Source organism: Molossus molossus, unplaced genomic scaffold (genome assembly GCF_014108415.1).
Source record: "Molossus molossus isolate mMolMol1 unplaced genomic scaffold, mMolMol1.p scaffold_m16_p_10, whole genome shotgun sequence".
Taxonomy (NCBI): domain Eukaryota; kingdom Metazoa; phylum Chordata; class Mammalia; order Chiroptera; family Molossidae; genus Molossus; species Molossus molossus.
In genome coordinates, this window is record NW_023425345.1 from 45,966,860 (window position 1) to 45,994,536 (window position 27,677).

The 27,677-nt window shown below is 35.6% G+C and overlaps 1 protein-coding gene across 1 annotated transcript; it reads right to left on the reverse strand.

Moving 5' to 3' along the window:
* On the reverse strand, positions 1-27,660 carry PUS7L (pseudouridine synthase 7 like). Its single transcript, XM_036251763.1, has 8 exons — positions 26,735-27,660; positions 17,439-17,598; positions 15,264-15,456; positions 10,251-10,349; positions 8,615-8,696; positions 6,339-6,619; positions 2,161-2,214; positions 1-934 (listed from the first exon to the last, which is right to left on the reverse strand). Exons 1-8 carry the CDS (start codon positions 27,642-27,644, stop codon positions 608-610), a joined length of 2,106 nt encoding a protein of 701 aa, XP_036107656.1. The 5' UTR covers positions 27,645-27,660; the 3' UTR covers positions 1-607.
* Positions 27,661-27,677: the final 17 nt, after the last annotated feature.

Consider the following 27,677-nt stretch of genomic DNA (forward strand, 5'->3'; position numbering starts at 1 on the left):
TATGTCAAGATATTAGAAATTGTATAAAAAACTTTTATTTCAATCTTCATTGAACATTATTTACCTCATAAAGGGGTAAACTACCCTGGGGTAATGATCATAAATAGAGGAATTACATTTCCCTGATGTATTTCTCTGATCAGTAATTTCAAAGATTGTAAAGAATGACAATAATAGTTAACAAAACACTTCATCTATCTTTATCTCCAACTATATGCCTTCATTACAATCTAGTTTTATTTATATTCTAAGCCACAAGCTAAAGAATATAAACATTACTCCAAAAACATTTTTTCTTAAATGTTATGTTGTAGTATTATATACTCCTCATAGTCCAGAAAGATTGCAACTTTTATAACACAGGAGAAAAGTCACTGAATGTTAAATAGAAAAAACACACAGGATTGGGAGCTTTAAATTCAGACCCTGACACTTACTAGCTATGTCTTCCAGAATGTTAGTACCAAATTCCTACTTCATCAGGATATTGTGTAATTAAGGGGGATAACAATTAAAAAGCTCCTAGCACATGGCAGATGGTCAAAGAAATTTTAGCTCCCTTTCCTTTAAAGAATGACACATTTATGTTATACCAAGGATACCGGTTTTAAAAGTCATGCTTCATTATTTCCCTCAGACAAACTGTAGCATAACATGAAGCGTCAAGATCAAAAGAAATCAAAAGAGATAAAGTTGCTTCATCGATGTGGGAACCTTCTGCTCTGCCATCAATATCATGCTCTTCTATTAGTTGGTATGAGAGATTGTGGGGTTGTTTCAAAATCTTTCTATAGCATCCTGGAACGTTCAGCTTCAGAGCAGGTACTTTAAACCTACATGTCTGTAGTCCATCTCTGCTAAGTACTTCCTGGTACCACAGCCCTGCTTTGTTCTTTGGGTACTGAATGTTATATCCAAGCACTGGAAGAACCACCTGTGCAAGGAAAGGGGAAGAAAAGATACGTGAAACAACCTTCAGAAAAATATATGATCATATTTTAAATGTATTTTTATGACTGGTACCTAGATCTGTAAGAACAGTCTCAATATAAACATACAATCAGCCTAAAACATGCTACTACTTTATTTTTTATGCTTCCAGGTAAAGAAAAGAACTAACTAAAATCAAGAAGGACTCATCATAACTAAGATAAACAATTCAAGTAGACAAACGACTGCTAAGGTAGAAGAGATGGAAGAGAAGTTTAGGTACATTTAGCAACCAACAAACACTTAACCTCTGTGCAGTCATACAATCCTGAAAGCATATTCTTTCTGTAACACAAATATCCCCTACTGCTCAATCACATAACAGGTATTTTAGTGGATAATTTTACATTCTTCTTACTTATTTAAAAACATAAAAGCAAACAAGAGACAGCAAAAGTAATGTTTATTTCCTCAGCTGCTTATGAGTAAATTAAAAAAAAAAAAAATTGTGGGGTTTTCCTCCTTTGCTGATGACTTCTAGACATTTTTCTGGAACAGTACCAAAGGGTAGTCAAAAAAACAAGGCGAAAAATTCAAATCCACACCATATTAATGAGCTTCGAATTCATTATGCTAATTAAAAGAAGCCAGATACAAAAGGCCATATACTATATGATTACATTTATATGACATTCTTTCAAAGGCAAAACCTCAGGGATAGAAAGTAGAGCTGTTGCCAGGGGCTGGGTGTTGACTACAAAGGGCAAGGGAAAATTTTGAAGAGAAACTATTCTTTATCCTGATTTCTGTGGTAGTCATATGACTGTATACATTTATGAAAATTCATATAAATGTAAACTGAGGAGAGTGAATTTTAGTGTATATGTATTATACCTAAATTTGAAAGTGGTAAAAAGAAAAATATGAGGTAGAAGAACTGGTCACATTTTGTCTTTTTTTAAAAATATGTTTTTATTGATTTCTTAGAGAGAGAGAGACACACACATTGATGTGAGAGAGATACATGATTGGCTACCTCCAGTATGCCCCCCTACTGGGGATGGAGCCCACAACCCAGGCATGTGCCCTGACCAGGAATCAAACTGGGACCTCTTGGTCCATGGGACAATGTTCAGTCCACTGAGCTACATGGGCCGGGCTCACTTTTTGTCTTTTGGGGACAATGTCTACATTTAGATCTAAGTGACACTAATTTTTAAGCAAATTTACCTGATGTATTGCATATGTATTAGCCGATTCCTCTTCTTCAGTCACTAGATGAACCTATTTTTTTAAAAAATGATAAAAAAAATATGGATGATTCTCAAATGTTCCAAATTCCTTCAATGTTTCCTAATTCTGTTAAGTATAATTTGACTCCTATGATAAAAATACATATACCCAAACAAAATCTTTTCATGGTTTGTTTCTGGGGGAGCATACTACATAAAATTGAATGACTCTTCCTGCCTTCACCACTGATATCTGAAGTTGGAACACACAGATTATGGTGGGCAGTTTAACATTTTAAGGTGACACTTTCACCTCGGTCACCAACAATCTTTTTTCTAAATTACAAAGTCATTCTTTATTATGCTGAATCACAAATCTGCTTTCGTGAAACCACCCCTTCCTCATACTCTATGGGAAAACTCTACGAGAAGTGGTGTTTTTCAAAGTATGCTTCATAGGACAGTTATAGGTATCACATGTAGGAGGCGTGTGATATACTAAGTATGAGAAATGTTGTTATAGGACACCACATGAGAGCTCAAGTATAAAGACAGCTGCCATCATTCCAAAAGGACTACCTTCCCAAAGCATTCACCATACAATACAGCGTCTAGATCTCCTCTAAATTTGCGTGCTTTCCCCTAGATTCTTTACTCTTATCAATGAAGTTTCACTTTGTTTGTTTTTCACTTGAGTTTATTTATTTATAAGTAAATAACCCGTTTTAACTGTTTAACTCAGAAACAAATATAAAACTCCAGGTGTGATCTGACCAAAATACATAGGACTATGATCTCTCTCTATTTTTTTTTTATTAATTTATTTTTTATTATTATTTTTTTTTATCGTCACCCGAGGACATTTTTTCATTTTTTGTTCAGATAGAGTGGGAAGGAGAGAGAGGAAGAGACAGAGAGAGAAACATCGACATGAAAGGGACCCATCAAGTGGTTGCCACCCACACGACCCAACCAGGGCCAGGGACAAACTGCAACCGAGGTATATGACCTAAGCAGGAATTGAAGGAGAAAATGTTCTCTTCTCTCCTACAGCTCCAAGACGAAGAGCTGATACAATTCTGATCACAAAACTCCCTGCAAATGTTATGTTGAACAAAGAAGTCTATAAGATACATGTATTTCAGAGATTATTGCTACATCTTGTCAAAGTAACCTTTAACTTCTGTAAATCTAAATTAAAAATGGTGGACTTACTAAATAATGTACTGCTCAGGTAATATTAAAATGGACATGTTTTCTGAAAGGTGTTTTAAAAAAACACAGATTCCAAAATATATAAAGTACTCATACAACTCAACAAAAGGAAGACAAATAATCCAATTAAAAAATAGGCAAAGGACCTGAATAGACACTTTTCCAAAGAGTACATACAAATGGTCAAGAGACATGAAAAAACACTCAACATCACTAATCATTAGAGAGATGGAAATTAAAATGACAATGAGGTATTGCCTCACACTTGCCAGAATAGCTACCATCAATACATCAATAAACAACAAGTGTTGGTAAGAATGTGGATAAAAGGGAACACTAGTGTACTGTTGGTGGGAATACAGACTGGTGCAGACACCATGAAACAGTGTGAAGTTTCCTCAAAAAATTAAAAATTAAACTGCCATTTGACCTAGTGATCTCGCTTCTAGGAAGATATCCTAGGAATCCTGAAACATCAACCAGAAAGAATATAAGTACCCCTATGTTCATAGCAGTGTTATTTACAATAACTAAGATCTAGAAACAGCCCAAGTGCCCATCAGTCGATGAATGGATAAAAAAGCTGTGGTACATTTACATAATGGAATACTATGCAGCTGTAAAAAAGAATATTACCCTTTGATACAGCATGGAGGAACCTGGAGATGATTATGCTAAGTGAAATAAGCAAAAGATAAGCCTCACATGATCTCACTTATATGTTGACTCTAATGAACAAAATAAAGTGATAAATACAGTAGAACCAGAGGCATGGAAACACGGAAGAGACTAAAGAATGTCAGAGGGAAGAAGGGAGGGTGGGGCAGGAACAGGTTAACCAAAGAACTTATATGCATTTATGCACTGCTCATGGACACAGATAATAGAGTGGTGAAGGCCCGGGGTGGGGCCGGAACTGGATGGAGGGGCACAGTAGGAGAACAAAAAGGAGGACATCTGTAATACTCTCAACAATAAGATTAAGACAAAAGTTAAGCCCTGGCCAGTTTGGCTCAGCAGTTAGAGCATCAGCCCACAGACCAATGAGTTGCAGGTTCAATTCTGGTCAAGGGCACGAACCTCAGTTGCGGTTGATCCCTGGCCCTGGTTGGGTTGTGCGGGAGGCAACCAATCAATGTGCTTCTCTAACATCAATGTTTCTCTCTCCCTCTTTCCCCCTCTCCCTCCCACTCTATCTGATGATAAATAGAAAAATATCCTTAGGTGAGGATTACAAAACAAGAATAAAAGTTAAGCAAACACCAGACTGTATTTTACACAAATGCCACAAAACAAAGTGATTTAGACAAACCTATAAAAAGTCAGACAATAGAAATAAAACTCACAAGATGTTATCTTCATTCAAGCTACCAGTTCCCTTAATGGAAATTAAGTTAATAGCCTTAAAAGAAATATTAACAATGTTTCTTTCAGATATAAAGAGAATTATAGTACAGTGAGGAATGGGAGATTAGTAAATGCAAATTAATTTACTTCTAATGAATAAAGATTTCACCGACATTTTTTTTAAAACCTTATAATTTTTCATTATTTATCAGAAGAGGATTATTTACATTTCTCTTCTTTCATTCATGAGGTGAAATAAAACCTATGATGCTGCTAGATTTCTTTCGACACAGTTTTAGAGTCTGTGTCTCAATTAAATGGCCATTTTTAGTAATTTATGCTCCTAGTGATTACTTTCTTATTTAAATATTCAAAAGCCATCCATTTAATGGAATAATAAAGCAGACATCTGTTCTGGCTTCCTCGGCCTTTACTACCTCTTTTCTGGTAGCGCATTCTCTAGGGAGCTCCCCTCCCAGTTCTCAAACGCAGTTTGGGTGGAATGGTTCCAGGAAGAAGCCCTGGAAACACAGGCTTAAAACCGCACACTCCAGTCCACAACGATGGGTTTGGGGAATTGTGACCCAAGCCATGCCATTCCTAGTCACTGAGACAGACTCAATTCCTTGGCTTTTGTTGAAACTGTTGAGGCAAAAACCCCTCTTTTCTGGAGAAGTCGTGAGAAATAAGCCAAGAGTTGTTAATAACAATCTTGCCATTAAAGAAATAAGCCAGACTGAGGAAGGATCTAACAGAAAAACAGCTGAAAGCTCAAGAAGATGAGGGATGAAGTACGATACTGCATAAGACCCTGGTACAGCTGGGCCTGAATCAATCACAGACTTCCAGTTATGAGGGCCAATAAATTCCTGTCTGCTCTCCTTAAGTTAGTTTGAGGAGGGTTCCACTAGTTGACATGAATAGAAATGTTTCTGAGGTATTGTTAAGAAGAAAAAAGCAAGTTGTGAAATTGCACTTACACAAAAGAAATACAGACAACATTACATGCCCTATATACCGTTATAATAGAATCTTCTTTTTTTTTTTTCATATTTTAAGCTTTGAGCCTCTAAGCTCTGTCTTGTCTTGTCTTGTCTTTTCTCGGTGTTAACTAAGAGAATAAAAATCGTTTTCTGTGGACATTTATGTGAAAGCACAGAAAAAATAAAAATCTTTTCCGTGGATATTTATGTGAAAGCCTAGAAAAAGATCTAGAAGGAAACAGGCCAAACAACAGAGTTCAATCTTCTGGAGACAAGGAGGGGATCACAACAGTGCTGACAGGGATGACAGCTGCCTCTGCAATGTTTTGGTTTTTATTTTTAAAGAAACTGTTTTGTGCATTACTTGTGTAATTTTTTAAAGAATGTGTTCTTCAAAGGAAGGTTTACTATCTTTGTACCTTTTACTTCAAACCACTATTTTAGTTTTCCACTTATTGACATGTATTAAGCCTCAGCTAATAGCAAAGTAGAAGCAGGAGATGAGCAAAATATACGTTAAGAAATAAAATCCATATTTAGTTTTAAATTGCTTCTAAAACAAGGGCTTCTGAAAAGTGGCGTTCCTGCTAAGGTAACTACTCCTGGGAAACACAGATGAAATGACACTTACTTTATTATTTGGGAAATGCTCATCATCACCATCTTCATCCAAACACACCAAATCACCCTCCACCACTCTTGATCCATAGGTTGCAAGTCTGTAAGATACTGCCTCATTCCAAACTTTGCTGCTATATGCATGAACGTAGAAAATGCGCATAGAATGGGGAAATGAGAACCATGCCTGGATGCAACCCTCCTCGGTCATGCCAAAGCGATGCAATGACTCCAACAATGCTCTCTCTCGAACTTTGAATTCGGGCATCAGTGAAAGTGTGCCTTTAGCATCTTCTGCAATAAAGAGAAAATCAGTTAGTCAACCACTTTTATTGAAAGACCAGTTATGAAGACCCTTATTATGCTCTCTAAATGACAGTCAATCAACTGCTGTCTTTTACACCTGAATATGAAGATGTTCAGTACCAATAATAAAACCTAGCTACACTTGAAGAGGTTTTTTTTTTTTTTAAATAAAAATAATCAATCACATGATCCATTCATTTGCCCTACTTAAAAAAAAAATAACAAGAGCACATTAATAATACCTACTTCAGAATGAAGATAAGCTAACTTACTTCAGAGGACTTCAAGAAAGAGCATTAAATAAACCTCTGAGCCTAGAGATTTTATCCCCACCTGAGGACATTTTTTTTTTTTTTTTTTGCATGTATCTTCAGATAGAGCTGGAGGGAGAAAAGGAAGAAGAGAGAGAGAGAAACATCAATGAAAGAGAGACACATCAAGTGGTTGCCACCCACATGACCCCAACTGGGGCTGGGGACAAACTGCAACTGAGGTAGTGCCCTTAGCTAGAACCAAACCCAGGACTCTCTGGTCTGCAGGCCAATGCTCTAACTGCTGGGCCAAACCAGCCAGGGCTGAGCCTAGAGATTTTAAAAGAGCTATTATGGCCCTGGCCGGGTGGCTCTTTTGGTTGAAGAACACCAAGAGGTTGCGGGTCTGATTCCTGATCAGGGCACATACCTTGGTTATAGGTTCAATCCCTGGTCCGGCATGTATAGGAGGCAACTGATCAATGTTCTTTCTCACATTAATGTTTCTCTCTCTCTCTTTAGGATAAATTATATATGAACTATTATTGGACATTTACACAGAATGTTTTGAATAAGCAAGAGTTGATATCTGGATCCCTCAAGCACACTATTAGGCCTTGCTGGTGGGATGTTTTTTAAAATGAGAGACTCTAAAGATGCTGATTCAGGTAGGGCCTTGGCATCAGCATTTTAATAACTGTATCAGGTTTCTTATAAACATTAAAGTTTAAAAATCACTGCATAAGGGAATTATCTTCTCTCAGGACTCTACAATAGAGACAAACAAATAAGTTACTTTGAATTTTCTTTAGCATTACTTACATTACTCATAACATTTTGAAATGCCTTTATTATTTATAGATTATGGTATGGCATAAAAATATTTCTCTCTTTACAAATAATTACATATATACAATATGTACATAATTACAAATAATGGAGATTTTTAAAAACCGATGTCCTTTATTTCAATGTAAGTGAAATTCGGTATGCACATCTATGTAGATCACATATTTGAATGAATATAAAATGGTATGGTTGCTGTTATTATTTAAATACAAGTAATATATACTCAGTATCTAGTATGTGCCAGCCACTATTTTAAGAGCATTACATCTGTTATCTTATTTAAACCTCATAATAGTATTTTAGGTACCATTATTAGCTTCAATTTACAGACAAAGAAACTAAAACAATGAGGCTAAACAATTGCATAAGCCCGTACAGTTGGGAAGTACTAAAGCTGAGAGTTACACCCATGTACATTGACTCTAGAACCCACACTCATAACTAGTTTTCTTTAGTGTTTCCTATTAAGCATTTTGTATATATAGCATCCTGTTGAACTAGAGTTTTCAAAATCAGCAGTCAGAGCTGAATGGCAACTAGACCAAAAACAACGCACAAAGAATCAGATATAATAAATGTTCTTTTATTTAATTTTTTTTGTCTCTTCTAGTTGTAGTGAATTATACTTCCATCAGTACAAGTTTAGAATTGGGAACTCTTATCTCCTCAGAGGATTTAGATCAAGCAAGATTTAGAACACACAAAAGTCCTTAAGATCGGGTTAAAAATGGAGTATTTAGGGCATATAATAAAATGATTAAATACACTATATTACAATCTACTTATCACATTTATGTTACAATGAATGCCCTCCTGCTGACATAACATTATATTACATATCTGCATGGCTATGTATAGATGGGGTAAAGAAACTTTTAAATACCAGTTTGAAGAAAATATTTCTTTGCTCTATTTACAGGATCATCCAAATCTTCTGGTGTAAGAAATAATTTTACAGCCTTCCCCTTTAAAAATCAAGCAAGCAAATATAGGTTAAATAAAAATCACATATTACTTACTTTTAAAAAATGCATCTAAAAAGAATAAGCATTTAAAAAATTATATTTGAGCCCTGGCCGGTTTGGCTCAGCGGTTAGAGTGTCGGCCTGCGGTCCGGAGAGACCCAGGTTCGGTTGCCGCTAAGGGCACGTACTTCGGTTGCAGTTTGTCCCCGGCCCTGGTTGGTCGTGTGGGTGGCAGCCACTCGATGTGTCCCTTCACGTCGATGTTTCTCTCTCTCTCTCCCTTCCTCTCTCTCCCTCCCGCTCTATCTGTACAAAAAATGGAAAAATATCCTCGGGTGAGGATAAAAAAAAAAAAAAAAATTATATTTGATATTGCAATTTTATCTTTAAGCTTTCAAAAATTAAATACTCAAACTTCTGTAGAAAGCAAACTTATATACAGGTTTAAAATATTATGGACCATAAAAAGTACTCTCCCATACCTTCCATAGTTCTTCTTGTCATTTTTTACCTCTGTCATCGAGGTATGAATAAAAGCGTAAAGTAATGACATAAAACTCAGATTTGACCAACACACACCACACAAATAGGGAAGGAAACAAGCATAAGAGAATGGCAAGCCACTAATTTCATTCATTTTCTCAAGTCTCAGAATTCTTTGGTCTTAAAAATAATTGCCAAAATCTTTTTTAAAATTGCCAACTTTAATATTTTCTTTTAAAACCTAAATAGATGAAAAGATGCTCTTCTAAAAAAATCTACTAGTTCCTGTATTTTATTACTCTGTAATTTATTTCTAAGTATGTGTCCTTGAGTAGCAATACCAACTACAAATTTGCAGATGTGGTCGACTTCATCAGCTCTCAACCTTATTTCCTCATATAGGATAATATTCACATTCACAATGCTTCTCAAAAGTGCTGTTTCTTTCTCTTCCACTCAAGAAAACATATTATAACACAAATGAGTATGATACTAACATATGAATAATCTTGCATTTATACAAGTACATACTTTTTATAGGTTTGTAGGTTTTTGTTATGTGTACTTCATTCAGTGCAAAAATATGTGTATATATACAATATGTAATTATATATATAAAATATTCATCTTAAACATATATATAATTTTAATTGAGCAAATGTGGCCTCTTCTTTGTAACATTAATTTATAGCTTCATTTGAAACTAGTCAGATAATTTTTCAAATCTGTTATTTCCTTTTTAGTCTCTAGCTTTTATATAAGTTGACACCAGATTTCTAAAATTTCAGGGTATAAGTTTCCTCTAAATCTTCTATCCAGTTCATTTCAAATTTGGTGAGTATTGGTCAATTCTCTGTTAAGAAACAATACTGGACATTGCATATAGTTTGCTTTCTTATAATTTGATGTCAAGAATATAGTAGCCGTTCAATGTACATGTTCAGTGATGTAGATTATGGTATATGTATGTGTGTGCACTCACGTGTATATGTACTAGGTTAAGAAAGCAAGGAGCTGGTTTATGAGTAAGTACAACTGAAAAAAAGATCATATTTTTCAAAAAATACATACCATTTCACTCTTCAACAAAGCCAATCCAATTTGATCTGTGTGAACTTTCCTTCCCATCCCAAATCTCTGTGGTCCATAGTAATTCACAAACCCTTTATTCTATAAATAGAAAAAAAATCAAATAATTAAAAGTATATTGTTATGGACTACATACCTGTGTCCCCCCCAAATTCATATATTGAAATTCCACACTCCAATGTGATGGTATGTGAAGATGGGGAATTGGGGAGATAATTAGGTCATAAGGGTAGAACCCTCATGAATAGTATTAGTGTTATTATAAGAAAAGACTATGGCCCTGGCCAGTTTGGCTCAGCGGTTAGAGCATCGGCCCGCAGACCGGAGAGTCCCGAGTTTGATTCCTGCTAAGGGCACGTACCTCGGTTGCAGTTTGTCCCTGGCCCTGGTTGGGTCATGTGGGTGGCAACCACTCGATGTGTCTCTCTCACATGGATGTTTCTCTCTCTCTCTTCCTCTGTCTCTCCCTCCTGCTCTATCTAAACATAAATGCAAAAATGTCCTTGGGTGAGGATAAAAATAAATAAATAAATAAATAGAAAGAAAGAAAGAAAGAAAGAAAGAAAGAAAGAAAGAAAGAAAGAAAGAAAGAAAGAAAGAAAGAAAGAAAAGACTATGGAGTTTGCTTACTCTTCTTTCTACCATGTGACAATACAATGAGAAAACTATGTTGGCACTGTAATTGCAGGCTTCCAGCTTCTAGAACTATAATCAATAATTTTCTGTTGTTTAAAAGTCACTCAGTCCATGGTTCTTTGTTATAGACCTGAACTAAGACAAATAAATACAATTATCGCATCAGAATATATAATCAAATTTTTCTCTTCATATCCATCTTAATAAAAGAATCCTGTAATCAGCAATATATACATGAGGACCCAATGGTCTGAGAAATGCTATACAGTTAAAGAATTAAAAAGGAGAAGAATAAATAATTAAAAGTTAGAAAGTAAAATGAGTAAAAAAGCTTTACAAATGTCAGCATTTCATTCATATTACTGAGGGGTTTTCTGGGATGTGGGACTTTTGGTACTAAAATGAGGAAAGTTCTGGAAAAAATATAATGAATTGATTTCCTAGTATTAGATCTGATATTTGCTCTGAAGCTCTTTCTTATTTTGAGACTCTTCTGCTGCTTGGACGTGCTTGGAATAAAAAACAGATTTAGTTTCAAATCCAGCAAGTCCTGGCTCCTTTATCTATAACAGTTTGTCTTTCAGCTATCTCAGGTCTGAAAGCCTGGGCCAAGACAATGGCATGGTGTCACTTCATCAAGAAGAGAAAATTGTAATTTACTACTGCAACCACTTAAAGACACTGGTCAGTGGTTAAATATATTCCTACAAAAAAAAAAAAAAATACCAGGCCCAGATGGTTTCTTGAAAGATAAAAGAGCATTCCACACTCACTTTATGAGGGGAGTATATATTTATTCATTCAACAATTATTATTGAGCACCAACTCCAGGACTATTCAATAAAAAATGCTAAGACAATTTGTTATTGGCATGGTACAAAAGGCGGGCCCTTACCTCATGCTATTCACAAAAATCAACTGCAGATAAAGTATTCCCTGTATTAAATCTAATACTTAATATTTTTTTATTATTTCAAATTAAAAAAAAAAAAAACATTAGATAATATCCTAGAATAGGCAGAAGACTGTTATCCACCCCTTCTAATTACTTAGGGTTGGAAATAGCAAGGTTTATAGCAATCAGATACATAACCTTCTAAAACAAAACTTCAAAGACTCTTATTTTCAGGGCTTCTCTACGCCCTTCTCTTATCAATGAGAACTAAAAGAAAGTTGGCTAATGCTAGGATTATTCCGAATGAAGATTTTATAATGAGCAGTGTATATTCACAAGTACCAAATGAGACAGGCAATAAATGCTATCAGAGATCAGAGAAACCCCCTCTTTCGGTGTTCTGAGCACCCAATTTCAATGTGGAGAGGGAGTTCCCACACCAACAAGCAATTCTCTGACAAAAGCTGGGTGTCCTACCATTCAACTCAATCCTGACATTATCTACCCAGAGATAGATTCTACAGGTTAAGCGTTGAGTTTACGAGATTGCCTCACTCCCCACCACCTGCAGATGCCGGTCAGTCACAAACCCAGGCTGCCCATATGCTTCTGATAGACTGAAGGTTATAATAAACACTCCTTGGACTTCAGACACCAGCCCTTAGTGCAGATTGTTACCTGTACTTCCAACCAACTGGCTTTATATTAGAGGGTCCCAAGACACCTACCTCAGGTTCAAATAATTTTCTAGAGAGACTTGAAGACCTCAGAGAAACATTTCACTTACCAGATCACCGATTTATTAACTCGGAGTTATGTAACTCAGGAGCAGCCAGATGGAAGAGATGCATAGAACAGAGTATGTGGAAAGGGGTGCGGAGTTGCTATGCCCTCTCCAGGTACACCAATATCCCGGCATCACTAACCCAGAAACTCTCCCAATGAACCCTCCTTTTGAGTTTTTATGCAGGATTCATTACAGAGGCATGATTGATTAAATCATTGGCCGCTGGCAATTGATTCCAACTTCGGCCCCTCCCCGCTACTGCTCCCACTTCAGGGGTGGTTCTAAAAGTTACAACCCTGTAATCACAAGGTTGGCTCCATTGGAAGCCAACCCCTATCCTCAGGGGCATTAAAAATGTCACCTTATTAACAAAACAAATACAACACTATCACTCTGAACACAGGAAATTCCAAGGGATTTGGGAGCTGTGAACCAGTAACTGTAGATGAAGATCAAAAATATATATGAAAATATACTTTGGTCATATGAATGACCAAATATATATTTCTTATAAATCACAATATAGCAACTCCTTCCTTTTGTAAGAAATATTAATTTAAAAGCAGTTTTTCAGGCGAAAAAAAATTTTAGGCAGGTCTAAAAAGAAAGGAAAAAACTGTCAGGATAGATAGTTGATAGGGCAGAGGGGAAGGAGGAAAAAAAGGGGGCCTTTATCTCACCCAGTGAACAAAGAAGTCAGCAGTCTTGGAACTTGCCAAGATAAAATTGCCAGATTGTCTCATAAACTATGGGAAAGGCCACATCAATGTAAGAGGGAAATCTAGTCTGTTGCCCAAGATATCTGGCAGAGAAACCTTGAAACCAATGGGGGGAGGGGGGAGTATAAAACCCTTGAATCACCACCATCAGGCACAGTGCTCAGATTAGCTGAGTTGCCCATTTGTGTTTTATGTCAAGTGTATTCTTAATAAATGTGCTTGCATTGCTTCCTTAATAAATTTGCTTGTTTTGTTTCACCACTGCTTTCTGTCACTCATCCGAATTCTTTCTTGAGAGAGTGACAAGAGCTGAGGAGTCCCCTCCAACTCAAGTGGTTCTCAGGTAATAAAACTATACATAGAGTATACAATCAGGGAACTCCTACATACAGGTGAATGTGTTGGATTTAACTGGAAGATAGTTTCTTGACTATAAGGCATAATATTGATTATAAAACAGTTTTTGTTTATTTTCCAGGAGAGGAGACATAAAATTGTATAAAAAGGTCTTTGTAGTCAGAAACGTCAATTAGTGTTTCTCAATATTAGCTACAGAGTAAAATAAGTTGGGAATTAAAAAAAATACCAATGCCTGCCCTGACCGGTTTTGCTCAGTGGTTAGAATGTTGGCCCACGGACCAAAGATTCATGGGTTCGATTCCAGTCAAGGGCATGCACCTCGGTTGCAGTTTGTCCCTGGCCCTGGTCGGGGTTGTGTAGGAGGCAACCAATCAGTGTGCCTCTCTCACATAGATGTTTCTCTCCCTCCCCCTCCCCACACCCCCCACTCTGAAGATAAATAGAAAAATGTCCTTAGGTGAGGATTGAAAAAAAAAAATAGTAATGCCTAAACTGCATCCCCAAGGGTTCTTAATTCATTGGTTTGGGAGTAGATTGACTGCTGAGAATTTTTAAAGCTCCAATGGTTGAGAAGTTGGCAAACTGTTGACAACAGGTCAAATCTGGACCAACACCTGTTTTTGTAAATAAAGTTTTATTGGAACATGGTCATGTTCATTTATTTATGTATTATCTATGGCTGCTTCCACACAATAGCAATAGAGTAGTTGCAACAGAGGCCATGTACTTACAAAGCCAAAAATATGTATTACTGGCCCTTTATAGAAAAATATTTGCTGACCCATTGTCTAGATGATCAGACCGAAGGCTATGGTTATATATGGTTATATATATATGGTTATATATTTAAATGCCTGGCAAATGTCATTGAAAAATATGTGTTAAGAATTTTTTTTACTGTAACACAAAATACAGTGTATATGATTTGTCATTTGTATACATTGAAACTAAATTCAAAATTAGATTGAAAAGAAAAAAGATTGTGTATAATTCTAAAAAGTAATTTTCCATGATTTCTGGAAAGAATTACTGAACAAAGTTTCAAAAAAATTAATCCCTTTCCCTAAAAATATTACTCTATATGGTAGATGCTAAAAAACATTCTTCTTATACAGATAGCTTTATTTTTCCACCATCTCTGGGGTATTCTATACATACTATTTTTAGTTACATTAAGTTGTTTATTTTTTTTCAATACAAAAATGTACTATGAAGAAATTGTAAAGATAAGCCAAATAGCCCTAGTTACCATTTAAAAAAATAATTATACAGGCCTTGGCCAGGTAGCTCAGTTGGTTAGCACATTGTCCCAAAACACCAAGGTTGCAGGTTCAATCTTTGGTCAGGACACATACAAGAAGCAACCAGTGAATGCATAAATAAGTGGAACAACAAATCAATCTCTCTCCTCTCTCCCTTTCGCTCTCTCGCTCTCTCTCTCTTCCTTCCTCTCTCTCTTTCTCTAAAATCAATAAAAAAAGTTATACATAAACTATATATGCAAATAAAAAGGAAAACGTTTCCCTTCTTACTTCAATGTAAATAGAGGGACTATAAAGATTTTCCTATAATACTCTTTTAAAATTGAGTTTTCTTACCTTAACATTTTCTATTGCCTCCAAAATTCTCTCTCTCAGATTTGCAGAATCATTTATTTGGTTTTTTAAATTTCTGATAACAATATCAAAGTGATTTCCTTTGAGCTGACCGAGTCTAAGGGAATCATTTACAGACCGAATATTAAACACATTCATTCTTTTCTTTTCAATTTCTTTTTCAATATCTTTCAACCTATAAATGATAAATCATATAGACTCAGTTAAATCTTGCATTTCAAAAAGTATTATTTTAAATGCTAGTTGCCAGGTAACCACTTACATATATCACAACACTAAAACAAATTTTTTTTAATCTTCCAAAGTTAATGTTATTTCAACAAATGTGCACTAAAACCCCATTATTATAGAATTATATTAACCAGCTATTTTAAGAAATGGGACATATATTCCTAATGTTATCACTCAATCTATGTAGGCTTTTTGACTTCTTCTTAGTTCAAGTGATACAGTTTCTTAACTGTTCTTTTGATCTTTTGAACTTTTGTTCCTTTCTTCCTCAGTCTCTCTTCCCCCAATATTACCAAGAAAAACTACTAGCACTAGAGGATTTTCCCAAAATTGTGCTTTGAACAACTAGTTACTCACTCTTTCAATTCTACCCCAACATCTAAAGAATAGATTACAACTATTTTAGCACAACTTTTAAGATCCTGTAAGAACTGATGCAAATTGTTCTTTATATTCATATTTTCTATAGTCCTTATAGTAACTATCTATTTTATTAGACAGACTGTCTGACTTACTGCCCTTTCAAATATAGCTTCAGATTTTCTGCATTGGCTAAAACCTTACTATTACTTGACAGGTAATTAAAATCCCACACCCATAAGCCAAATCAAAGAACTCTCTCCTAGGAATCAATAAAATTTGTCTTTGGTAGTTAAAAACTAGCTTTTAACATCCAAAGTCTTTTTCTCTTACCTATATTGCACTTTTGACATAAAGACAAAATCATATATATATATATATTTTGGTCCCTCATATTAGAACTTAGAAGTTTACCTGTAAATAGTGCATCCTGCAACATCTTATGACTAAGGGTTAACATGTCGATATTACATTACATTAGGCTCCATTTTGGCCCAATCATTTAACTTTTCTAAAAGTATCTACAAGGCACAGATTTAAGTATAATAGTATTAATCACAGTATTATTTACAGTGAAATACTGAAACCAATGTCTATATACAAAACTAAGGAAACATTAAATTATAGATTAAATAACAGAAATAATTTTGAAATATTTCATGATATAAATTTTCTTGGGAGAATTATAAAAAAATATAAATTGCATATACAATATGATTTTCACATATATAAAAAAGTCTTTGTACAACGTGTGTATGTAGTATAGTCTCTGAAAAATGTATGGAAGGAAATAGAATGTTATGGTGGCCCTGGGTGGTGCGACTCAGTTGGTTAAGCAACGTCCTATGCACCAAAATGTTGCCAGTTTGATTCCCAGTCAGGGCACATGCCCAGGTTGCAGTTTCCATCCCTGGTCAGGGTTCATACAGGAGGCAACTGATCTATGTTTCTCTCTTTCTCCCTTTCTCTTCCTCTCTCTCTAAAAATTAATAAAAACATATTTTTAAAAATGTTATTGTGGTTCTTTCTGAGTAGTGCAATTATTAATGACTTTTAATTTCTTTTTTACACAGTAATTGTTTTTATTTTCTAAATCTACAGTGAACATGTACTTCTACTTTTAATAACCAATTGAGCTAAAGGGAAGTTATATTTGACTACTTTACTTTCTATTTAATAATGATTTATTTTAAATATAAGGAGGCACAATAAAAGTGTAAATGTATTATAGTAATTAGAAAAAAAGAATTGTAAGACACTACCCTAAATATAAATATATTTGAATATAGAATAGGATGTTTAGAAACAATGTTGATCATTTAAAATTGGCCACTTCTCAAGTTTCTATGCTAAAACTACCTACTATTTGCAATGTAAGTTTAAAACATAAGTATACAAAAGATAGTTATATTATCATTGCAGAATTTGTTCAATAAGCCTGTACTCATTAAATTAATATTAATGAGGATAATATGCTCCTAGTAGTATTTAGAGTTTAATCTTACATTTACTTATTTGATGCAATAAGAAAGGAAAAATTTCTTTAATCAAGTAATGTCTTATTACCTCTCCGGAGTCACTTTTCTAACAACCATTGATTGATAGGTGATGGCTTTCTTGTCTTTAAGGCCTGCATAACTAAAATCTGAAGGAATCACACCAAGTTTGACAGCTAAAACACCAACTGCTTCAAACATTTCTAGATTTTCTTTTCGTAGGGTAAAGGCTGAAAAAAAAAAAAAAATTCTACATTACAAATAAAGCGCCTACCATACATCAAGTACATTCTTAGCAGTCTAACAGATTAATATAACAAATCAAATTTTTAATTTAAAAATCTGCAATGCAACATAGTATATTTTCAATGTTTCTGTTTTTACAAGAAAAAATGGGTTTATATTTTTATTTAAATATTTAAAAATTGTTAATGTGTAAAACTATAACTTCTGAAGAATATTCAAACACTGTCCATTATTTTGTAATTATTATTATTTTTTTTATCCTCACCCAAGGACATTTTTCCATTTTTTGTTCAGATAGAGTGGGAAGAAGAGAGAGACAGAAACATCGATGTGAAAGGGACACATTGAATGGCTGCCACCCACATGACCAACCAGGGCCGGAGACAAACTGCAACCAAGGTACATGCCCTTAGCAGGAACCAAACCCGGGTTTCTCTGTACCGCGGGCCAACGCTCCAACCGACGCTCCAACCGCTGAGCCAAACCGGCCAGGGCAGTATTTCGTAATTTTTTTTACCTCTAGGGTCATTTTTTTTTTTGTACTATTATAACAGCTTTCTAGAAATCTCCAAATTTTCTGTTACAGCAGTGATAAATTAAATGTAGTATGACTCCTGTTCTTACAGAGCTGATGAAAGAAGTAGAGGAAAGGAGAGAAACATATAAGTTAATTCTGCGTGCTACATACACTTTCAGGGTATCTTGACCAAATGAATGTGAATATAAACCTCTGATTTCAAGGTAGCTGTTTATATCAGTTGTCTCAAAATAAAATTAAAAGCCCACATTTAAAATGTAGGGATTATAACCTCAAAATAGTTCAGCTATTGTCATGATAGGACTAATTATAGTTTAAATAAAATGACCTGGGAAGATATGCTAGGCTAAAGATACAATGGCCAATAAAACAAAATGACCCTTGCTTTGGGAGCATTCAGTCCTGGGAGTATGAAGAGAATTTGAGAAAGAAGCGTGGCTGCTGTGGGGGCTTGAAAAATGAATAGAAGTATGGCAAACAGTCAAAGCAATAGAACGATCAAAATATCAAATATTTTAATATCTGTATGATTTCTGTGACCTATCATTTCAGGGAGTCCATAATGTTCTCCCTTTTTCAACTACATGCTTATGTAAATCTGAATTTTGTTTATTTGCTTCAATCAAAACAAAAAAATTACACCAGAAAAAGAAATGATAGTTCTAGTGGACTTCTTTTATGTCAGATAATAGAAATATTTATAGACCTGTAAAATTAATACAATCCTTCTCACTAATTTTTAATAGAAAAATATGGTCATTTTTCATTAAAAATATTATCACATTACTAGTAACATATTTATCTTACAATTCATATTTTTAATATTTCTATTTTAATTGCTAATAGATCAAATATCAATGGATAATAACCATATAAACAAAAGCTGGTTGAGTTCATAATGGTTTAAAAGAGCTATACTCTCCAAGGATTCTGGAAACAAAATGTTTGAAAACCAATTAGGAATAATGTAAAAAAATATAATACCTCAAGTATACCAAATCTATGGAACCAGACAGAATTCATTAAAATAATCTTAAGAGTTTAAAAGAAATGCAAAATTCTATCAAGTATTACATCAGCCTGTCTAGAAGTTGCAAACTTCGAAAAGTAGACTAGGGAAGTATAATATATAAAGGAAGAAGGGTAGGAAATCAATCCTTGAAGTTCTAAAGTTCATGTGTTTGAAAGTAGGGTTCAATGTGTTGAATCTGACCCTGACAATCTGGGCACATCACTCAGTGGTTATCAGGCAAACTCAGCCATATAAGAAGAAACTTTCAAATTGTTTGAGATTGTATCCATTTGTTGCTGATTAACTTCAGTACATAAGCATTTTTTAGCCACGAAGATTTAGAATTTAGAATAGAAATATTTAATAGAATCAAATCCATGATTTTAGTATTTGTGTTAATGTCTTATATACCCGCAATGTTTAAAAGAATGAGACTTAAGTAATTCCAATTAAAAACATCTAATTGGTTTAAATTTGTCTTTTTACAACGACATCTCATTAAATTAATAAACAATATGGAAACATAGAACAACTTAAAGGTCACTAAATTTATAAGTTTAACTTATAAGATTTATAACACTTAATTATTTGAAAAAAGAATTGAAGATTTAAAAAGAAAATCAAGTAGGCTAAATTAAAATTTCAATTTTAGACCTCCACTTCTAGCTATGTTGGAATCATTGGTACCAAACTTGACCCCCAACTGTAAATGAACAGAAAACTAGACAAAGCATATGAAACACCTGTTTTTAGACACTAGAGAACAGGTAACGCAGAACTGTGATCCAAAGAAAAGGGAAACAGATGATACCCTGGTTTTCTATTTAGAGGTACTTTCTGGACCATAGCATGGGGAGAAGGAATCCAGCTGGAGCAGTATGGTCTTGCTGAATTACAAACATAGAAGATGAAATTCAGGAAGACTGAGTGGGCCGGAATTCCTAGGCCAGAGTACCAGATAAGAGGAAGCCATGCAAAGAAAGAGTTCCAGAAATCCACATAGCTGATCCCTTGAATTTGTTGCTGATTAATATTTCTGAGGGTCAGGAATCAAGAGGATCTTGGTTCTAGCCCGACTCTCTCAGGAGGCTGTAGTTAGATGTGCCTGGGGCTACAGTTATTCAAAAACCTAACAGGACCTGGAGGATCCATTTCTAAGGGGACTCACTCACAGGACTGACAAGTTGATGGGAGGTAGCTGTTGAGGGGAGGCTTCAGTTCCTCTCCAAAGAGCTGTGTGAGTACTCTCACATTATGGTAGCTGGCTTATCCCAGAACAAGCAATACAAAAAACAAGGGCAAAAAGTACAATACTTTTTATGATCTAGCCTTAGTAGTCACACACCATCACTTCTGTCATATTCTGTTGGTCACACAGGCCACTCTGTATGAACACCAGATCATTGAGAGTCTTCTTGGATCTTGAGAACCACAATCTATTTTCTGGTTCTAACACTTTATGGCCCACCCCCATTCAAAATATACTCATTCCTTCCCAAGGCTCCAAAGACTCATTGCGCTAAAAAAACATCAATGCAAATCCTAGCACTTTTTCATCTAAGTTAGGTCCAGATGTAAATGAGGCTCCATGAGTACATCTTGTACTAGAATCCTCAAATATAATTTCTCTTAATATGAAGACTATGAAGGACTGTGACATGAGACAAATCTGCTTTGAAACACACTGAACAAGTACTACAGTCTCTGTTCAAATGGGAAAAACTGGAAATACCTAGAAGTTACTGGTATGCAGCAATTTTAAATTTAGCCAGGTATATGTTGATTATTCCTTTATTAGAATTCAGTCCTACCAATATCTGGAAATGATTGCTCTAGGTCTTAGTTGTGCCCTCTGAGGAAACCTTCTGTTTCCATAAAAGAGCCTGTTTACAGCAGAGTAGTTTTCCCAGCCTAATTCCTGCCTTTAAAGATTAAAACATCCAAAGTTTTCTCTTTATTTTATACTATCTTTGACCCTTTCAAAACTGGGTAGGTCTTCTTTGGGTTCACTCTATTAGCCCAAAATACACTCATATTTTGTCAAGAAAGGATCTTTTCTACAATAGGGCTTCTGCTAAAGCTGCTGAGGGAAAACGTCCCTAAATTCCTAGAATTACTGTTTAACCCAGGGAATCCATGAGACATGCCCTTAAAGTCCCTACAGGGGACTTTAGTGACATAAAAATCCAAAAACCATTTATTATCTGTTATGGACTAAATATCTATACTCCTTGCCCCAAATTCATATGATAAAGTGCTAACCCCAGTGTATTTGGAGATGGGGCCTCTACGGAAGTAATTAAGGTTAAATGAAGTCACAAGAGGGGCCCTGATTCAATAGGATTAGTGTCCTTATAAACCACCAGAGAGCTTTCTCTTAAGCTCTCTCTCCGTGTACACACAAAGAAGCGCTCATGTGAGCCTCCAGAGATAAGGTGACTACCTGAAACCCAAGGGGATAGCTCTTACCAGACATCAACACTGCTAGAATCTTAATCTTGGACTTCCAGTCTCCAGAACAATGAGAAAATAAATTTCTGTTGTTTAAGTCACCCCGTCATCTATGGCATTTTGTTATGGCAGCCTGAGCAGATTAATGCACTATCCTGCAGTTTCTGTGGGTCACATATTCAGAAGTTGGTCAGTTCTGGCTTGGGGTCTACTGTGAAATTGAAACATCAGCTGAATCTGAAGGAGCTGCTTCAAGTTGCTTCACTCACATAGGTGGTAAATTAATGTTGACTACTGGTGGGGCCTCAGTTTCTCTCCACAGGGATTCTTGAGCATTTTCAAGGTATGATGGTTTGCTTCTGTCAGAGTAATATGAAATGCCTTTTACAATCTAGCCACAAAAGTTACTCACTGTCATTTCTTCTGTATTCTATTGGTCAAACAGGCTGGCCCAGATTCAGTGTAGGTGGAGAATACAGAAGGGCATAAATACCAGTAATAAAAGACCACTGGGGGCCATGTAGATGCTGACTACCACACTCCACCAAGTTGGACAATGAAGTACCACATATGTGTAACCTGCCAGAGATTACACAAAGTGGGAGCCAGGCCAGAGAGAAATCTAATCGAAAAGCAAGGGCAGTCAGACCCGGCCGATGTGGCTCAGTGGACTGAGTGTCATTCCATGGACTGAGAGGTCCTGGTTTGATTCTGGGTCAGGGAACATGCCCAGGTTGCTGGCTCAGACCCCAATGGGGGGCGTGCAGGAGGCCGTCGATGGATGTATCTCTCTCATATTAATGTTTCTATCTCTCTTTCTCTTCCCCTCTCTCTAAAAATATCAACTATTATATATATATAAAGCAAGGGCATTTAGTAGAAACCACAAAAGGATCATGCTATAATAGTAGAGCTATATGATACGCTTACTTTCCTAATCCTGTGACCCTTTAATACAGTTCCTCATGTTGTGGTGACCCCTCAACCATAAAATTATTTTTGTTGCTACTTTATAACTGTAATTTTGCTACTATTATGTCTTAGGTGACCCCTGTGAAAGGATCGTTCGACCCCCAAAGGGGTCGCAAACCACAGGTTGAGAACTGCTAGCTTAGAGGAAAGCTTACTCTATACCTCCTTTAATAAAACTCAAAATGAATCCTCAAATGCATCTGCAAATTACTTCCTACCTGCTAAAGCAAAGTCCAACACTCTTTAAAAGAAGACAACAAATCCAGATACTCAACAAGGTAACACTCACAATGTTTGACCTCAAAAAAATATTACTAGACATGCAAAGAAGCAGAAAAATATGACCCATACCCAAATAAATCAGTCAATAAAAATATACCCAGAAATGACAGATGTAATTAGCCGACAAATATTTTTAAAGGCCTATTAGAAATAGGCTCGAAGATTATAGGAAAGCATGAATATATAAGAAATCAAAGACCTAAGGGGAAAAAAAAGAAACTTCCAGAGCTGAGAAATACAGTATATAAATGAAAATTGCATTGGATGCTTTGGATGCTTAAATCTTTCATAAAATTCCTTCTTCAAAAACGTATTTTAGGAAAAAGCATGGCACTGCCTTAAAAAATTAAACATAGAATTATCATTTGATTCAGCAATTCCACTTCTGGGTATATACCAAAAACAGCCTGAAAAGAGGGCCGTATATAAACATATATGTTTATATTTATAGCAGCTAAAAGATAGAAACAACCAATGTCCATCAGCAGCTGAATAGATACATAAAATAGGGTATTTATATACAGTGAAAGATTATTCAGCCTTAAAAAGAAAAAAAATTCTAACACATGTCTAACATGGATGAACCTTGAGGACCTTAACCTAAGTGAAATAAGCCAATCACAAAAGGACAAATATTGTTCCCGGGTTCGGTTCCCGCTAGGGGCACGTACCTCGGTTGCAGTTTGTCCCCGGCCCTGGTTGGGTCGTGTGGGTGGCAGCCACTCGATGTGTCCCTTTCACATCGATGTTTCTCTCTCTCTCTCTTCCTCTCTCTCCCTGCTGCTCTATTTGAATAAAAAATAGAAAAATATCCTTGGGTGAGGATAAAAAAAAAAGGACAAATATTGTATAATTCCACTTACATGAGATATCTAAAGTATTCAAATTCATAGAGACAGAAAGCAGAATGAAGGTTGCCAGAGGCTGGGGGAAGAAGTAATGGAGAGTTGTTGTTTAACAGGAACAGTTTCAGTTCAAAGAATGAAAAAGTTCTGAAGATGGATGGTAGTGAATGCACTTAATGCCCTTGAACTATACACTAAAATTAGTTAAAATGGAAAATTATGCTATATATATTTTACAATGAAAAAAACAGAATTTTTTTTTTGCCCTGTGTGCGGTTGGGGGTTTGGAAGATGGACCTTTTGTAACCTTGTGTTAAGCACTCTCAACCTTGTGTTAATGCATTCTCGGAATTCTGGCCGGGGGTGGGGGGTTGGGAGGAATGAAACTTGGCCCACACAGGTGTATTGGGTGCTTCATTTGCATGTGAATAATAAGGGTTTGTTATCTTTTGGCTTCAAGGTCTCTTCCTGTAAAAAGCAAGAGACAAAGCCAGGGTGTATGGTTTGCAGTAATGCCATCTCAAGGAAATAATTTACATAAATACACTTATAACCTGGGGGTACCAATCTGCAAATAAATGAGACTGCATCCAGAGATCTGAAACATTTGCTCTCTTGCAAAGCTCCCTCTCACTCCAAGCAGCGTGTACTTGTAGTTTCATTGTGTTGCACTGATCCCAGCAGGCTGAGAGATGGCAACCCTGGCCAGTGTGACTCAGTGCTTAGAGCATCAGCCAGTGCACCAAAGGGTCTTGGGTTTGATTCCAGTCAAGGGCACATACCTGGATTGCAGGTTGGATCCCTGGCCCCAGTTAGGGCAGGTGCAGGAGACAACCAGTTGATGTGTTTCTCTCACACTGATATTTCCATTTCTCTTTCTCTCTCTCTCTCTCTCTCTCTCTATCTCTCTCTCTCCCCCCCCTCCCACCCACCTTCCACTCTCTCTAAAAATCGATGGAAAAAATAGTCTCGGGTGAGAATTAACAAATACATACATACATAAATAAAATTTTAAAGTGTTCTATTTTTTTGATAGGTCTACTTATTAAAAAATTTTTTAAAATATGATCTAGTTTTGTTGTTACAAAAGGTTGGCCTAAGCAAAATTTTAGATTAGGCAAAGTTTATCTATGTCTTTTTCTTTGTTCTTGGACTTCTAGGTATGCTGGTATCTTTTTACTATCCTCTAGTTAACCATCCATTCCTCCCTTAAACATATCCCTCTAGTTATTCATAGTTTTTATAAAACTAATGTAAACTAATATGTAAAAAGTTTCCACAATTTTTTTGATTAACTCAAATTAATACTTTTAGAATTTCAAATAGTAAAAATCTATAGATGCTTAAATAACTATCAGCAATTCATTCCCCTACATGTAAAGCTAGTTTTGTTGTCCTTATAAATATACTTATCTGTTAACATTTACTGCATGCCTCATGTGTCAAGTCCTATATACTAGCAACTTTCTCATGGAAACAACAAGTCACACAACCAGCCAGAAATTTTCAGGAGAGAAGATGCCAACATTTGGGTAACTATTATGTACTAAACATTTTCATTAATTATTTCCTCTAATCCTAGAATATCATTGTGAATTATAATTTACTATTATCCCATTTTTAAAGTACAACCAAAAGTTAGGAATTGTTGCCCTCGCCGGTTTGGCTCAGCGGTTAGAGCGTCGGCCTGCGGTCCAGAGAGACCCGGGTTCGGTTCCCGCTAAGGGCACGTACTTCGGTTGCAGTTTGTCCCCGGCCCTGGTTGGTCGTGCGGGTGGCAGCCACTCGATGTGTCCCTTCACGTCGATGTTTCTCTCTCTCTCTCTTCCTCTCTCTCCCTCCTGCTCTATCTGAACAAAAAATGGAAAAATGTCCTTGGGTGAGGATTAAAAAAAAAAAAAAAGTTAGGAATTGTTAAGTAACTTACCCATGGTGTTAGTCTCTCTAGTTTTACATTTGTAGAAACTAAGCCTTAAAGATATTATAAAGGTCATAAATCTTTTTATGAACTAAAGTCATAATGTGAAATAAAACCCACACAGTTCCAAGGTCCAAACACTTTTCATTTACACCACAGAGTCCCTACAAAGCACAATCTTGTTTTTGTGCCACACACATCTGGGCAAATTTGGGTTACTTTTATATTAAATGATTTGCTATACAAATTTATAAAACATGGCCATCTGAAACATTTTCCATGCCTCATGGAGAATATAGGCCAACTAAACGTGGTCAGCCAAACTTGTAGAGTGAGATTTCATCAGTACCATCCCATCCTAGGAACTGAGAATAGCAATTCTCAAAATGTGGTCCCCAGACCAGCAGAAAAAGCACCTCCTGAGAAATTGCGAAAGCCATAGGCCACATCTAAATCAGAAATTCTGAGAAAAGGTTTCAGAAATCTGTCTTAAGAAGCTCTTTTGGTAATTATAACGCATGATAACATTTGAGAACATCTTCTCTAAAGCCCTAGCCGGTTTGGCTCTGTGGTAGAGCACTGGCACTCAGACCAATGAGTTGCGGGTTCGATTCCGGTCAAGGGCATGTACCTTGGTTGCAGTTTGTCCCAGGTCCTGGTCAGGGTCGTACCGGAAGCAACCAGTTGATGTGTCCCTCTCACGCTGATATTTCTCTCTCTCCCCCTACCTCCAATCCATTCTATCTGAAGATAAATGGAAAGATATCCTCAGGTGAGGATTAAAAAATATAAAAATAAATGACTTACTTCTAATGAATCTTATTAAACACAAAATTAACTGTTTCAACTTTACATATTTGTGACTGTTAAGTATAAATGTCTATGTTAACCACACTGTCATCAACAGGATTAATTTCTACAATTAGTGTAATTTGAGTCTTTATCATCCATTCAAAAATAGACCCATATATTTTTTCCAATATCCTTTTTTGGACAAGTCTATTCAAGCATTTGAATTATTTAGCTTTCACTGTTTTTTTTTCACTGAGTTACAATTTTAACTAAGTTTATCAAAGAAAATGGGAATGACTTATTAAATTACCTGTGTATATAACTTTTCTTTCCTGGCATTCAACAGACCTTTTCCTGTGCTTGTATGCTTTTTCACGAAATCTTACTGTTATCACTATATTGGGATTACCGACATTGTATTTAGCTTCAGAAAAAGATTTGGTTTCCACAAGATTTCCAAACTTTTTGTTGATAAAATGGTGAACAGCTTTTCTGTGGTCTTTGTTTGTATCAGGTTTAAAGGTAAATTTAGAATTTTCTTTCTTTGCATCCAAGTACTTAAAAAAGTCAAATGCTTCTTCTTCAGATACCAGGTGACAGAGTTCTTTGTACTCAAGATTTGGTTTTACAACAATTTCACTGTTTTTTCCTACAGTTATTAAAAAAGGAAATTTCTGCCGAACAGCACTGTGCAAAATAGCCCTCTGGTTTTTGTCAAGAATTCTGCCTAGTGAGAATTCAGGAGATGGTCCAGTTAGCTCACTTTTAAAATTCCATTTCTTTTTTATATTACAGGCAAACTGATTCAGTAATTCATTAGTTTTTTCATCTAACAAAGAGCCTAATGCATAAACTTTTCCTTTTTCATCTCCAGAAGTTCCATCATTGATTGTATCTTCTTTTTCTGAACCAGACTCATGATTTTTGTCATCATCAGAGCATGGGACTAAAGTATTGACTTTTTGGTTGCTTCTCTCTTCAAAGGATACATTTTGAAAACCTAGTTTTGGTTTTTTGGCAAAATTATTTGTCTCAGGCAGTACTTTACCAATCTCGTAAATAGGTTCATCAATGGCCTTATTAACTAACTGTCCCTGTTCATCAATCTCAATAACAACAAAGTCACTTGGTGAGCTTTTTATAGTGCCATGAAATCCAATATGATCAGTAATGAAACACAAAGAACTAAACCTTATTCTAAAATCTGTATCTTCTTCCATTCTTAAATAGCAATGTCTACAAAAGAAACAAAA

Excerpts from the sequence above, each read along its gene's own strand:
- PUS7L (XM_036251763.1), bottom strand. The coding sequence starts at position 27,644 with ATGGAAGAAGATACAGATTTTAGAATAAGGTTTAGTTCTTTGTGTTTC. Across the intron at positions 17,599-26,734 it reads AAGAAAAGTTATATACACAG|CCTTTACCCTACGAAAAGAA; the intron begins GTAATTTAATAA and ends TTTTTTTTTCAG. Across the intron at positions 8,697-10,250 it reads CTTTGTTGAAGAGTGAAATG|GGGAAGGCTGTAAAATTATT; the intron begins GTATGTATTTTT and ends TGATTTTTAAAG.